This window comes from Embiotoca jacksoni, unplaced genomic scaffold (assembly GCF_022577435.1).
Source record: "Embiotoca jacksoni isolate LCO1_2020_lvr unplaced genomic scaffold, fEmbJac1.0.p SCAF_8, whole genome shotgun sequence".
Classification (NCBI taxonomy): domain Eukaryota; kingdom Metazoa; phylum Chordata; class Actinopteri; family Embiotocidae; genus Embiotoca; species Embiotoca jacksoni.
The window spans coordinates 14353105-14368502 of NW_027185436.1; the positions used below are offsets into that span (position 1 = coordinate 14353105).

Here is a 15398-nt window from a genome sequence, read left to right on the forward strand (position 1 = left end):
TCACAGTCAGGAGGAGATAACAACTGCCTCAATCATAGTGAGAGGGAGCAGAAAACCACAAGTCTGCCAATATCTCTCCACCTCACGACTGTACTCTCCTCGGTGGCCTCCATGGGAGGAGTGGAAGATGTGCTAACAAAAACGCCCACCCTTCCTCCCAATACCATCACAAAATATTGTAGATCTGCAGCCACCTCCCGTGATGCAGTGGCAGCTTGGAGAAGGGCAAGTTGTTTTTCACTAGAAGAGGTGCAGGTAACCACACATAGTGCAAGTAAAGTGAAGTGGTGGATGATCGCAGGGTGCTCGGAGACAATGTGGGACCTCTGCACACAGCCTGACAAGCTATTGTTTTAGTGAAATGTATATGGGTTAAGTGTACATAACCACTGTTGTTTTGATACTCATTCATGTTGCCTCAGGTTTAAATGCTGCTTTGAGTTCTGTCTTCTCTTAAGCAGTAAATTGAGCTAAATAGAATTTAGAAGAGAGGAGAAAGTCCAATCTTAATTTCTCTAGCTCACTTCCCATGAAAATCCATGTAAAGGTGAGGTGTCCAAATGGAGAAAAAATACAAAATACACAAGAACAGAAAATGTAGTTGCCTTTGGATACCCAGCTTACCAGCTGCAACATACACTAAACAGGGCACTAAAGCACTTCTAAAAAGGGTACCAAAGAGTAAGCAAAGAGCGAGTCTTTATGGGGTCTCTTCCTACATCTTGTCCTGATGAAAGCAAGTCTGTGATCCACCCCACGTGAATTGACCAGCAGTAATGGTTCCTTGCGGCTTTACATCAGGACACAGCCATAAACACTGTCTGATTATCCTGTGGCAAGAAGCTGTGGAGGCAGCAGGAATAATACAGCCTGATAGCAACTGTCAATACGTGGGCCATGCTTTAAAAAAAAAAAAAACATTTCACACATCCTATATTAAGCCTCAATCAATCCCACCCTGCTGGTGTGTTTCAGAGACAAAGGGAAAGACACGTACTGATCAAAGAGCAAGATGAAATCTGCTCAAAGGACTTGCAGGCAAGAAGGTTTGGAGAAAGATCGACTTAGAAAGTGAACACCAGTCAACAAAAACAATTGTGCATTACGTTTTTGCATTAAATCAAAACCACGTGTGCACACTGCGTCATCCAATCTACAGTTTTGCTATTGGATTTAACTTTCACCCTGACTTGTATAGGGCCAAATATTATTCACAATTTCTGATACCTCTACCAGTTCTGATACCTTGACTTCAATACCGGTTTCTGAACAATGTTTTTTTTTTTTTTTTTCTTTATACTGGTTATATAAAATACATTTTAAGAAAAATATTATTATATTACAAATTAAATTAAAATTGTAAATTATGAAAAAAAAATTGTTGGTCACAATCGTTTAGTTTTCATGCAGTTTCGAGGGGAAGAATGTAACTCATTGTTTTCTGTGCCTACAATGAATAGATGTCTCTTATATAAAGGCATAAAGAGGCCTCCTGTCCCCAGTCACAGTGTTCGCAACTCAGACAGATACAATGGCAACAATTTATTTGAAAAGAGTGAAATAAGGTGTTCTAATGTAAGATTAAGCGAAGTTGAATCTTTGGAATTGTATTTACCTGGTCTGACCACCCAAGTAGTGCCAACATATAGTAAACACTTTATTGACTCACTGACGCTGATACAGGTTCCGGGTTCGAATCCGGTCCTGGGCCTTTCTGTGCGGAGTTTGCATGTTCTCCCTGTGCTTGCGTGGGTTCTCTCCGGGTTCTCCGGCTTCCTCCCATCATCCAAAAACATGCACCTCAGGTCAGGTTACCTGGCGCCGCGCTAGTGGCAGCCTGCTGCAGCATCTCCCCCCTGAGAGCCCCCCTGCTGTAGTGAAGAAATTTCCCCTCGGGGATTAATAAAGTGTATAAAATCTAAAAAATCTAAAAAAAAAATCTAAATCTAAAATACGACTGACTCCTGTATAAACTTAGCAAAAGTTATGTGTTTAAAACAAAACATTAGTGTGAATGTAGCCTAGGTATTGAAACTTGGTTCCGAATGACAAGGCATTTTTTAACACTAGATGGTATCAAAGCAATTCAGTAGATGTCATAAAAGTATCAAGCACTGAGTGAGAGCTTTAAGAAATTGGACAAAGAAAACATATCTGAACGACAGTAAAGAAGGAGTCACAGAAACTTGTGATCAAGCTTTACTTCTCAAAGTGAAACAAAAGGGCAACACGTTTTCATCCGATCTGACAACTTTCAAAGACAGGATTTAGTATTACTGAATCACATCAAATTATGTTGTTCCTATCAATCTAAAAACAAGTTGGCCTGTTACACAACACCATTCATGTTGAGGCATTGCATCAAAATGTAGTGCTGAAAAATACTGAAAAAAATCTAACAGTTGATCCAACATTTGTCCTTCATAGACTGAGAACGTGTGCCTTAAAAATGATCTGCAACCTCGAGGTCTGAAGCAATCAGTACCAGTCTTCACACTGTGACAGTTCATTACAGTGTCTGGCTACTTTCCCAATAATGTCGCACTTGTTCTCCTGTCACCACAGAGACATGACGCGTCACTATTTAAAAGATGAATGACTTATGTCATAATAATGGCTCTAATTATAAAAGTCGTGACACTAACCTAAAGTTAACCCTGGTATTCTCAAGTGTGCTTCAGACTTAGACTAAAAGTGAATTAAAAATGGTTTTAAAAAAAAATATCCAGCTGTTTTATCTGAGTTCCACTTCAACGGTAAAACCTTAAGTCAATGCAGTAGATGGGCTACTAACTCTACTTAGCACAAGCGCATTATTAATGCAAAGTACAAAAGACATCATTTTATATTAATAGGAATTTTTATAAGTTACAAAAACAGTGAGATTGAATTGCATATGAAGTGGCTGAGTAGAATCAAACTCTCTTCTTAAATGCACACTGACTGTGCCGGCACACTGTCATCACTTTCAGCTGGGATTGTTTGACATCTGCACTTTACGTGGAAATTTCAACACCTCAAAATGAATCACTGACAGCTGTTTTAAAAAACAAAAAGTCAACAACATTAAGTACATACAGCATATGTCCATCAAAGAAGTCTGAAATAGCTTGCACTTCTCCTAGCTGTCCATGTGCGACATCGTTTCTCACTGTGCCTCATAAAACTGGTATAACAAGCAGGATATGTAGGGCATGTATTTAGGATAACGTTCAAAGGTGTGAAATTGGATTTGGCTCTGACAGAGCAAGGATATATTAAGAGCAACAGCGAGGCCTGGTCTACCTATATTTTATGTTACATCTTTATGGTGCACAGCCTCCAAAACTAAACATCAATCTGGAGCAGTACTGCTTTAAAACACAGGACTAGATATCAAATAAAGTGGCAGATAATCCTAAAATATGATTCAATCCTGAATTCAACATCCTGGAGCCGATTTTAAAAAATGACTGAATATGTAAAGCGAAAGGTTTGTTCCATTAAGAATGTAGTTTAATATTTTACAATCACCAGAAATGATCAGAGGGCGCAGACATCCATTCTGTCGCAAGAGATGTGAATTCATTAAAGAGGAGACTAATGAATTTATTGATGAATTTTAAGTATTGATAAATGCCGTACTTAAAAGGTTTTTAATGGCTTGAACTGTTATCAGAAGTCAAAATGGGCTCTTATTGTCCTCATTGAACTGATATTCATTAAAATAACATGCATAATTGCTCACCGTGTCTAAAAAGCTCCTTGTTTTTTGTTGTTACTTGTATTGTGCAGAATTCCCAGCCAATATTTATTTTCACTTTTATCCTTTTCATTAAGCCTGTCATTCATTAAAAGACAACAATACTACAACAAAGCCAGCTAGACTCTCATCCAAAAGGAACAATTATTAATGTGCCTTTATGATTTAATTGCAGGAATTATCAAGAACCAGATTTGATTATTAATGTCCTCAGATATAGAAGCCATATCTCTCTCTTTTTCACTCCCTCACCCACTCTCTTTTATTCAACTGTAATGACTGTGAGGGAAATTGGCAGACATTAATGTGTATTCAGCCCATATCGAATCAGTTTCTCACCACCCTAAGGGTTTAATAGGAAGCAATAACTGAATTATGACATGAATGCAAGCCAATTGCTCACAATTCTGAGACAAACCATTGCTATAGTGACTCACTCCGTTTCCTTTTATGTTGTGTTGCTTTTTATAAAATAAAATAAATAACAGTGATGTGGAAACAAATGATCAATGACTGACACTGAGTGTCCCAGGATAAACAAATCTTTGTTCAGTTCACCACGACATGGCAATCTTGTTTAACCTTGGCGTCATTTATATATATATGAGATATATATAAAGGTGTTCTGTAAAGTATTGGTTACCACCTCATTCCCTCTCTCTGTCTCTCAAACCAGTAAGGTTCCATCTCCCCACACAGTTTGCAGCATAATACATGAAATTCCATTACTCACAAGCACACTTATTATGAAGGACAACTATGTTACGCGGGCTAATGCAATGCTCAGCCAAGCACAGACGCTGGCGGGGAAGCCACAGAACTTGGCCTATATATCATACTGTGGGATTTAGTAAGATTTAGCCACTTCAGACAAAGCTGCATGTTATTTCCATTCAAAATGCTGGATACGAATGTGTAGTTTTGATGCCGCATGTGCGTATTTTCACTGCTTGCCTGCTGATGTTGTTCAGAGGTTCTCAAACTTTTCAGACCATGTAACACAAAGTACCAAACTAAATTTCACGAGTACTCCTTCAAAAAAATAATTTGAGAGCAAAGCACTGAGCAGGCAGTGCATTCAGTTTATGCAGCAAAGGTGCTCATACCCCATGTTTCCATTGGTCATTATCCTTGTGTCTAGTTTCAGAACACCAGGTTTAAGAGTCCAGAGAGGCAGTTTAAAGACAGCATAAATTGTAGTGAGGGTGAGAACAAGGCTCCTCGTCTAACGTCAGGTATTATCACAAAGGCAGCAAAAACCTTCTGACACTTACCTTTATTAAGAGCATGCTCAACAAAAGAAAGCAAGTCCAGCTTTTCCTTTTTCTACCAAACCCACTATCATTTTGCTGAACTTGTTCTTTCAACAGGAATTTACTGCTTTCAGCTGTTCAACATTTTTTCAGAGCTCGAGGTCATTATTTGTGTCGGAAAATCTGATCAAACAGACAATTCATACTTAATGTTTCAACAGTGACACAAAGCTTTTCCATGACCTTACACTTTTTTTTATTTCCTATTCTGTTCTATGAGAATTTGAGTGTTTTAAGGTTCTTAAGAGAAACAAGAAAGGGAGTGGTCAAACTTACTGTGTTGGCAGTGAACTCCACTAAAGCCTGGTTGACACTTGCACACATAACCGATGAAGGTATCGCCCCTGTAGGTCTCACTGATCTCACATGTTCCTCTGTTGTGGCAAGGGTTTGGATGGCAAGGGCCTGTATCAAGAAAAAGAAAATCAGTGTTAGATGTTGGTTTTGTGCCATGATAAAACAGTGTGTGAAGACTGAGACACTGATAATGGGCTGCAACTTTAACTTTCTCATTGACTGCGTCGAACACAATGTACCTAGGTAATATATTCATTCAGCTGTTTTTCAGTGTGCCTGAATGAAATAAATGTTTCCTTGTCAACATCGACAGATATATATTTCAACAACCTAACACAGACAGAGATTTGAAAAACTAAACACATATTGACGGTGCTTTTGAACACATTTGCTGCGAAAGAAGTTTGGATGCATAAATTACACTGAGAGACCTTGAGAGATGGTGCATAAGTAAAACTGGTTGACAGGCAAAACTGAAGATGACAGTAAAGTGGAGAAAGTCTGACTTTCAGTGACTGCTGCTGGTCTCTGTTGTCTAGAGGCACTGTCTTGAAATCATTGAATATGTCCCCTCATGGATGGCAACATGTCATACTCACGCAGAGCACAGACTAGCTGCAAGGTAGAGAACTATCATGTAGATGCAGTGAAAAATGTACACGGCAAAACACATGCTCACAGATTCACACAAGAATAGAGAGTCCAGGGGAAGTTGGATTTTCTCAATTCAATTTTGGTCAGCTGCATACTTAAAGCGATAACTTAAACTTGAGAAAGTACTGATGATACGAGGCAAACACAAAAAAGGCATTTAGTGGCTTATTTGTTATGACAGAACCAAGCTTGTACTGTGAAAATAATGTGAAGTGGCTGCAATTATACAAAGCTCACCCGTTAAGGAGGCCAAATTGCTTCATTTTTGTGTTTACGTCCTCAATGTAGAAGGCCAATTATCAGTATGTGTACTTTATTTATATTCCACGGTGCAAAACATTCCTCTCTGAAACAGTGATTGCTTAAGTGATTGCAGAGAGTGTTGCTGCTCCGCTGGATGTGAGGCGCAGGATCGCTGGATAATTAATAACTGACCTTCTGCCGTTGATGCTTTAAATAACAGGAGATGCAGTATACAGTAGAGGCCAGAGCAAACATCAAACATCGTTTGATAGCAAACATCAATAAATAATTAGATAAATATTCAACTTGTGTTTGTTTCAAAATGTAAAAAAACTAAATCAATACACTCACTTTCAATCATTTAGTCACATTCTCATTCATTCAACTCTCAAGGTGCTCCCATGTGCACACATATTTCAGGACTGCATTTATAAGCAGATAACTAACTGAACTCAACATAATACAAACAAAAGTGTTAGGAGTATACATGTTTGGCACCGGCCTGGTATTACCAGACCCGAAGTCACTTTGTGAATAGATAAGGTCTGATCACACTGTATTGAGGATTGTTTCCAGTTGTTGTATTCTTATGGACATCTGGTTATTTTTTTTTTAACTATACGAGCAGCCTTTAACCAATCAGCATTGACAATCATATGACATACTGTGTGCGCCGAAACTCACCAATCTGTGAACAACAGAAACCCTCCTCAATGTGATCAAAGTGCAATATCATGAAGGTGAATGACCATTGCATACTTTGTAACTGTTCGGAATGTTTCTTGGAGCTCTACCTCCGCTGCCATTTTTAAAACTACATTTTAAAACAAACGCTGAACTTCAAGGTCATTGCACTTAGCCACCCACACTGGTTAGTCCAGCCTTCAGACTGACTGAGCAAACCCTCATGCAAACAGGGTGTCTAGGCAGGCAGTGGCCAGTTAGTTCAGTACAACACCTTTCATAATAATTATTTTCCTTTTGTAAAAACAGAGTCCTCTTAGTGCAATACATTTACTCTAAGAAAATGTGTCCCTTAAAAAGACATTGCTTTAAGTCATAACCAGGATGGATGTATCATTTTCTGCACAGTTTGTATTAGTGAAAAATGTTTCTATTACTCTTTTTGTTGGGCCATGACCTATTTCAGAACCTCCAATCACTCTGATTACGGGCCAACTTTGTAGAAGTTTTCACATGTTTCCAGCAGATTACAACAGCTTAGCATTTCAATTGAAGACCACATGGTGCTCATGCCATACCCTGTCCAAAGGTCTGCCAAGCTCACAAAAGGCTCTTATGAGCCAAACACTAATTTGCAAGGGAATTTATATTCATAGCCACTGGGCATATAGGTTCTTGCTGTGTATACACCGTCCCACTCATCATTACCATTGTTGTCTATTCAATATTTGGGGAGAGAACGCATTTACGCTTTGGGGATTTAGCAAACAATAGAAATAATTTAAATCAAACAACAACAACAAAAAAGCTCAAAATCATACTGGTAATGATTAATAATTCTGTTGGAGAACTTTTCCTTCTGTGTTTTTTCCAATTCTTTCTCTGCATAATGGTATCTCTTCAGGACCAATGATGATAACCAAGGCTTTGAATCAAAGTTATTACAAACGTACTGTGTATGACACAGCAATAATTACTTCACTGGCAGATCTATATATATATATATAACTACTAACATCTTTCTCAGACTAACCTGCAGCATGGTGCCATGTAAATGATGAGGCCTTGACGCAGGGCTATTGGTTTCATAACTCAAAGATCTGCCAATAGCTGTCTCATCTTTTATACATTGAGTTGTACAACCGTACCGAGGCTGTCAAAACTTGAGGCTGGGTGGGACAACTTTAGAAGTCTCTCATTGGAGTGAGCTAGGGACATGTTGTGTTGAACATTAAAAGACTGATGTGAAATAGAAATCTAATGGTTTGTATGGTAACTTGTTCAAAGCTTGTAAAAATCTGTTGACAGAAGAACCAGAAGATGCAAGACAGATTTTCCTCCATGAGCATGTCCTCTCATAAGCTTTCTATCTTTTGACACAATTTCTATTCTAGTCTTTTTCCACTCATATCTTACTGTTGACAGGTAAACTGCGCTTTGACAGGCCTCTTATTTCATTTTAAGTGATAAGCAACAAGAAGAAGTCTCAAGGGTGAGAATATCATGCCCTCTTAAGTCAGTTTGACAAATTAACAGCCATGAGCACAACATTTGACACTGTCAAGTAAATGGGCGCGCCCTTGAATTGTACACTACATCATTTGGCCAACCATTCATGACTAGCCCCAAAACAGAAAATGCATAGGCTAAAAATGAACTCAGTTGAAAATAAATAAACAAACCTCACTACCTAACTTATTATTGTTCTCTCCTTGGAATTAGTGGGCTTCTGGATGTGAATTACAAACTAGGTAATCCTATCGAAGTCATGCCATTTCAAAGCCCGGACCTGTATCAGTAATAATGAGAGCGGTGGCTAATCAGTAGAACAGAGTAACATATAATAGCTTTCACAGAGGCCTTGCTCTCTGAGGGAAGGGGGGGATGACAGGTTTTAGGGCTGTTTTGATGTGACGATCTATAGTCGCAGCATGCTGTACTGACAGCTTCTCTAATGGGGAGCGCAGAAAGGAATAAAAGCAGGGAGGAAATGAGGTGGAGGGGGACCTGGAGAAAGAAGTGGGAGGGAAAGAAAGTCGAAGTGAGTGAGACAGATTCAGAGAGTGTCTGCATGACAGCTATGTTTGAGTCCGAAATATTTACTCTAAAAGGCTCTAAAGTAATTACAAAGCAAAGATTCATAGAGATTGATTTACTGTGATGTATCGAGCTTGATGTCGATTCTAAACCAAAACGACTTCAAGGTGCTGCAAACATTGCATAATTTTACACTGTATGTGTTGAAAAAAAGACAAACCTGATGGAGTGCCAAACTGTGATAAGTCAGGATCGGATAGCAGTTAAATTAGCACACACATTCAAATCCAACATCCTCTGCATATTATATCAAAAATTATTCAGCTGAGAAAATGCAAACAAGCCTTGCCAATTGGAAAATGCCAATTGGCAATTGTTGTTCCTTTACCATCATGTCTTCAGTGGGTTTGAGATTGCCAAAACTTCTCAAAACCAACTTAAAAGTACACAGAAATCTAAATTTCCCATCCATGAATTTCCATTTTGATATACAAAGTGTTCTTTAATGCTTTAAATAAATGATTTCACTCCAACAATCAGTATTTTTCAATTAACCATGAATGCGTAAAGCAAAAACAGCTATGCTGAAAGCAGCAGGAAGGAAGGAACCGAACAAAACTAAGAGAGAACAAAACCTTTACCAGCTAAGGGCAAGGAAATGGCCATTGTGTGTCATCAGTGGAAGCTCTCTTCACTCTGTAAGTTGTGTGATGCGTGTCTGTGGGAAGCATGTCAGGAGGAAACATTGGCAGCTTTCTTGTGTGAATGTCAGCTGCTGCTCTGCTGTACAAGCCGCCGCTCGCTCAGTGATTGATGTGAGCCTGTGTTGTGTCCGACACTTGTGCTCTGATTTCTTTTCTGGCTGCGAGGAGAGGCCTATCAATCCGCCGTGAAAACCTGACCAATGGTTAAACACAGGAAAGCATCCTTTGTTTCCTTGCAGATCAATCACGTAGAGTTGACATTTCCAGGGTTAAGGCTGCATATGTGCTCTTACATCATAGCTGAAAGCAGTCACAAACATTAGCTCGTTCCAAATGTACACAGAATACTGATTTCATTACGGAGGGATATTATAGTACGTGCTCTGCAGGTTATAACGTGGCCCCTTATGGATGATCGAGTTTAGATTTTACAAAGCACCAGTAAAGCTGAGAAGCTGGAGGTATTAAGACTCACTTGACTTTGTAAGAGGGGCATAATTGAATACAAAGCCTCTTGTTCACACTGTTTTTCAGTAACAGAGACTAAAAAAATACATATATATATTCCAGCTATTTCAAAGACAGTTGAATGCAGAGGAAAAGAAGGATGTCTTGCTACTAATATTCAAGTGTTCACTTAATCTCTTTAGATCACTGTCGGGTCATGACGAGGTTGGACAAAGCATTACTGACTGTTCCTTGTTGCAGATTTCTGCTGATCCCAGAGAAGTGGGTCAGGTTGTGGGGCTAACTGAACATTTATTGTAAAGCAGCAGTGGAGGAGGTGCTTTTAATCTGATACACTTAGTAACCACAAACAAGCATCTGCACACAAGTCTCGATCTTCTTGACATCTGCACTGAGCACTGTCCTCTGTCACACCTGCAGCTTTTATTGAAAATCTTTATCACACCGAGATTCAGAAGATATCTAAATGACAGAATTGAATTGAAAATGCACCTGAAGATAAAACTGTCAGCTCTAAATTTCAAGTTTAATTTCTTCATTTTACATTGCACAGACTTAGCAGTGACAAGCCGGCCTGTCAACCACCTTCTTAACCTTTAATAAATCGACACAAAAAGACACAGACACACATTTTACCTGCCTCAAGAGTTTGAAATTTACATTTAAGCTCCCGGAGCTCTGAATGTGCACCCAGCCACGTCACAGAGAAAACCGACATGGCCTAATTGTGTCAAATCTATTTTAACCCAGCCTCTTTTTATATGATGGCTTCACTGGTTCATGGGTTCATGGTCAATGCACCCGTCCTGCATGTCGATCAGATGAAAGTTGGCACTGTACCACCAATATAACATTAAGGCTCTCAGCATGAGCCACGGTACGACCAAGCTTTTAGTGAGTCCTTGGCCTCCTATTCTCCTGTGCCCTTGCCACTGCCATTCCAGTCCATCAGCATTTGACAATGTCAGACAAGTTCACTTAGAGGACAAAGTAGTGTAGCAAGAATCGCGCAGAAACAAAATGATTTTGAATATTTAATAGAAAATATCTAAAAACTGAAGTCATATTAAAGATCAGCATCATTCGAGGAAGATCTAAAGAAATGCAGAAATGGTGGACAGGTAATCAGAGACTAAATGACAAGAAAATGTCAGAGCTGTACCCTGCATCCCATGGGTGTCCTCAAAGAAAGGAACATTTCTTATTCTAATGTTTGCGAATGATGGAAAATTGTATATGGTAAAAGATATCCCCAGAATCCTGATGTGATTTCTGAAAATCAGACATAGCCTGGCTCCCACTCGTTCAGTGTAGGACCACTTTCTATGTTGTGCTCAGACAGTGATTGCTATCTACTTAACCTGAAGGCTCAAATATGGTTCTAACAGTCCCAGTTGCAACCATTGTGTTTTGAATTCACATGTCATGACCACGGGGCTTGTGCATTTATATTATTTGTTGGGACACCTGCAGTGGTAGGGTGAGGCAAGGCAAGTTTATTTGTATAGCACATTTCAACAACAAGGCAATTCAAAGTGCTTCACATAAAACCATTAAAAGCATCAAAACATCAGGCAAAGGAAAAGCAAATTTAAAAACAATTAAGAACATTGATCGAAACATTAAAAACAGTCATTAAAACATTAAACAAGCTAAGAATAGAATACAAGTTGCAGTGCAGTTTAAGAAATAAAATACAGTAGTAAAATGCAGAAATGCAGGAAATTGATCAACATCCTTGAGTCTGGTTCAGTTGAAGGCAGCAGCAAACAGAAAAGTCTACAATCTTGATTTGAAGCAGCTGAGAGTCTCGGCAGACCTGCAGCTTTCTGGGAGTTTCTTCCAGATATGTGGAGCAGAAAAACTGAACGCTGCTTCTCCATGTTTAGTTCTGACTTTGGGAACAGAAAGGAGACCCGTCCCAGACGACCTGAGGGGTCTGGGTGGTTCATAAGGTTGCAGCAAATCAGAAATGTATTTTGGTCCTAAACCATTCACTCCTTTGGATTGGATCAGCCCAGAGGGACGTGCCCACTAAACTCTATACTAACGTGATCATTTGTTTAACTGTAAATCAACTGGCCTCAATCACTCTCGCGAACCCAAACCTTGACTCTCCCACATCATAACAACCAATCAGAGGCAGAGTGTCCCTCTGACTGATCCAATCTAGCACCTCATGGAGCCTCCTCAAAGAAATTCACCCTGCATACCATAGAGGTCACTGAAACAATAAAATGAGCTTTGCTTCATCAATACCAGGAACACTGTGGATGTGAAGAACTGATGTTTGGCCAAAAGTCCGGTAAAATGTAAGACTTTTTAGCTGGTGAAACACATTTCACACAGAAGAATAAAACCAGAAAATCAGAATTTTACCTCAAACAGACAATTAAGCATTGATATATTTGTTTTCTCTTACAATTAATGCAAAGTTAGAATGTGACCAGATACTAGTGAAGTCAAGCAAGTATCGTATTACATAGTAATAAGTGATGTGTGGATAGAAAAAAACAATTATGATATGCAGTACCAGAAAGCAGAATGTAAATGTAAGTCAGTAGATGAAGGCAAAATCATTTTTGCACTTTTTCCTCTCCTTTTCTTTCCTTTTATCTTTGTCTGTAATTGTTGTGATCGGACAACTCAATACAATGAACGTCATGTTCTATTTAACATATGATAAGTGCATCTATGGTGCTGAGAGCCAATGAAGTGTTTTAAGCACGTGACAATGAAAGGCGCAAGGATTAATTTTGCAGTCAGACCGTATTGGGGAAAGGTGTTCATTTAACACATTGACATGCTAATGATATAGTTTCTCATGTTCACAAGGCAGTTTCTCGTGCTCACAGGAAACTTGGATGGCTTCATAAAAGATTAGATTTTGGAAATAATTCAAATTAAAAGGTGTTAATAGTGAGGCAAATCACTGAAGACAATTTTAAACTGCCAAACTGTGTCAAACTTAGCCCAACTATTCTTCATGATTTTTTTGCAGCAAAGCGGTAAAAGTAGGGTAAGGTAATATCAATTGCCTTTGTCCTTTGTATTTTTTATTGCAATTCAGAATTTTTTATCGATTCAAATATGAATAGACTTCCCTAGATGTGCAGAAAGAATCCAACCTTTTAGATAAAATGTGGCCAATCAATTTCCTTATTTTATTATTCAATTTGGGCAGGGAGAGCATAAAATGAAATCCAGTATGCTGTTAAGTTTAGAACACTAAGCAGATTTTCCTTTCTCAGCCTCAAACTTTCAGTTTTAATAGTAACTTCAAAGGCCATGTAGATGGTTGGCCAATGTTATCAGACTGCATTACAATACAAATATGCATGGACACACACAGGACCCACATAAACCGAAGCCAAACATGCTGAAGAATAGCCCGCTTTCATGCGAGTGCACACAAAGCATGTGAATATGTAGATTAAAGACACGAAGGTTGAGAAAGAGCAGCTGATATGTTAAACTCTTCAAACCTGTCATAAGTAATTTGGCCTTCTGCATCACACTGTCACATTTTTTCTCTCGGTCCAGTTCCAGGTCAGTGGTCACAAGTCATACCTAATTCAGGTCATTTTCAAATCCGATAATTATTTCTTGTGCCGTTTGTCACGCTCTCTTTGATCTGAAGTGTGTACACAGAAAAAAAATCTTTGGGTAGATTCAGACGACAAGATTTGTGGCGTTTATTTATGCAAGGAATCAGCTTTGAGTATATTAATGCTAAAAAGAAGTGTATCTATAACATTAATTAAATTTAGACTGAAATTGTACACATTAACTGTAAATCATTATGAAGAATCATATCATTTTAGAAGCAGAAAATAATTATGGGTGACATATTTAATATGTAGTTAGAATAGTCACTAAACCTTCTATCTGTAAGTTGCATGTGTGTGTGTGTGTGTGTGTGTGTGTGTGTGTGTGGACATGTTTTAAAAACATGTTTGTGTTTCTCTTTGATTAGAGTCAAGAGATTCTACAAATCTCCACATTGCAACAACAAACTACTTTGATGCCCAAGGTATTATGTGTAATCTAAATAAATCATTCTTGTTTTAACCTACTTGATCTCAAATAAACCAGCAGGGATTGATATTAATGACAGAAACATAGACAAAGACAATTAGATGCTGAGGAGGCACTTAGAACTGGGAAGTTTGTATTCAGTTGCAGTGCTTCCCCAGGATGTGAAGTGACATTTTAATTACATTACTGATGATGATAAATCAGGTCCTTGTTTACTGTTGTCCTCTGTGGTCTTGCTTTTTGTAATAAAACTCTCGTTACATTAGTTCTTTCCATAATCAGACGCGGTACCTCTGAATACCAAGTATGCTCTCTTAGGAAGATTATTTCAAAAGTCTGTATGATAATTGATAGATAATTTTCTTTACTATAGATGCAAACAGTAAGACCAGCACATTACACATTCAATGCACTCCTTAGGGAGTGGATACACTATATAGTCAGATTTATGCTAATTACATGTATTTACAGATGCAAATCATTTAACTTTAGAGTAAAGATATTGAAATTTCTGTAGCTTAATGCTGCTCTTTAGTTAATGGATTATACAAGCAGCACTCACACAAAAGAAATGATTTTCATAAGCCGCTCTAGAAATGGAGCTAAATACTCAGGTACTCCGAATATTTTACTTCATGTGGAAAACAATCAAGCAAAAGCAATCACTGGACCAAATTGGACTGTGAGCTGCTGGAAACAATCTCAAAACTCTGCCAAAAAATACGATATATTTCTGAGTCACACTATTATAGGGAGTTTAAATACGGCAGCCCTGTGAACTGAACTACAAAATGATATAATGAAGGATGCTGCTGACCAGGCATGATCAGGGAGCTGATGCAAGAATTAGACTCAGTCGTAATGAAGGAAGGAAGGGGCTTGGCAAAGACTTAGAAACTACGAGCTCTCCCTCCATTTCTTCATCTCCCTCTTCACACACACACACACACACACACACACACACACACACACACACACACACACACACACACACACACACACACACACACATAAATGAAGGGAAATCATGTTACCAAGCATAATAATTTCCCACCTGCTGAAGTTGGTTCTTCACCATCTGCTGCTGTTGAGACACAAAGGAGGAAAAAGAGGGAGGAGGGGAAGAAAGAAAAATTATATTAGCTTTATCACAACTATGTCACAATATTCAGTGCTGCAGCAGTATGTAACACTGCTGATTCAACTCTTTCATTAATC

The 15398-nt window shown here is 38.6% G+C and overlaps 1 protein-coding gene across 2 annotated transcripts in view; it reads right to left on the reverse strand.

Annotated features, from left to right (window-relative positions):
• Positions 1-15398, reverse strand: part of edil3a (EGF-like repeats and discoidin I-like domains 3a) — a 104922-nt gene that overhangs the window by 62500 nt on the left and 27024 nt on the right. The window contains exons 2-3 of one of the 2 annotated variants that reach the window (XM_069178233.1): positions 15235-15261; positions 5332-5460 (exon numbers count right to left, since the gene is read on the reverse strand). In XM_069178233.1, coding sequence (XP_069034334.1) covers positions 5332-5460; positions 15235-15261 — 156 coding nt within the window. Of the gene's footprint in view, positions 1-5331; positions 5461-15234; positions 15265-15398 lie in introns of both variants that reach the window. The other variant, XM_069178232.1, reaches the window with a different exon arrangement.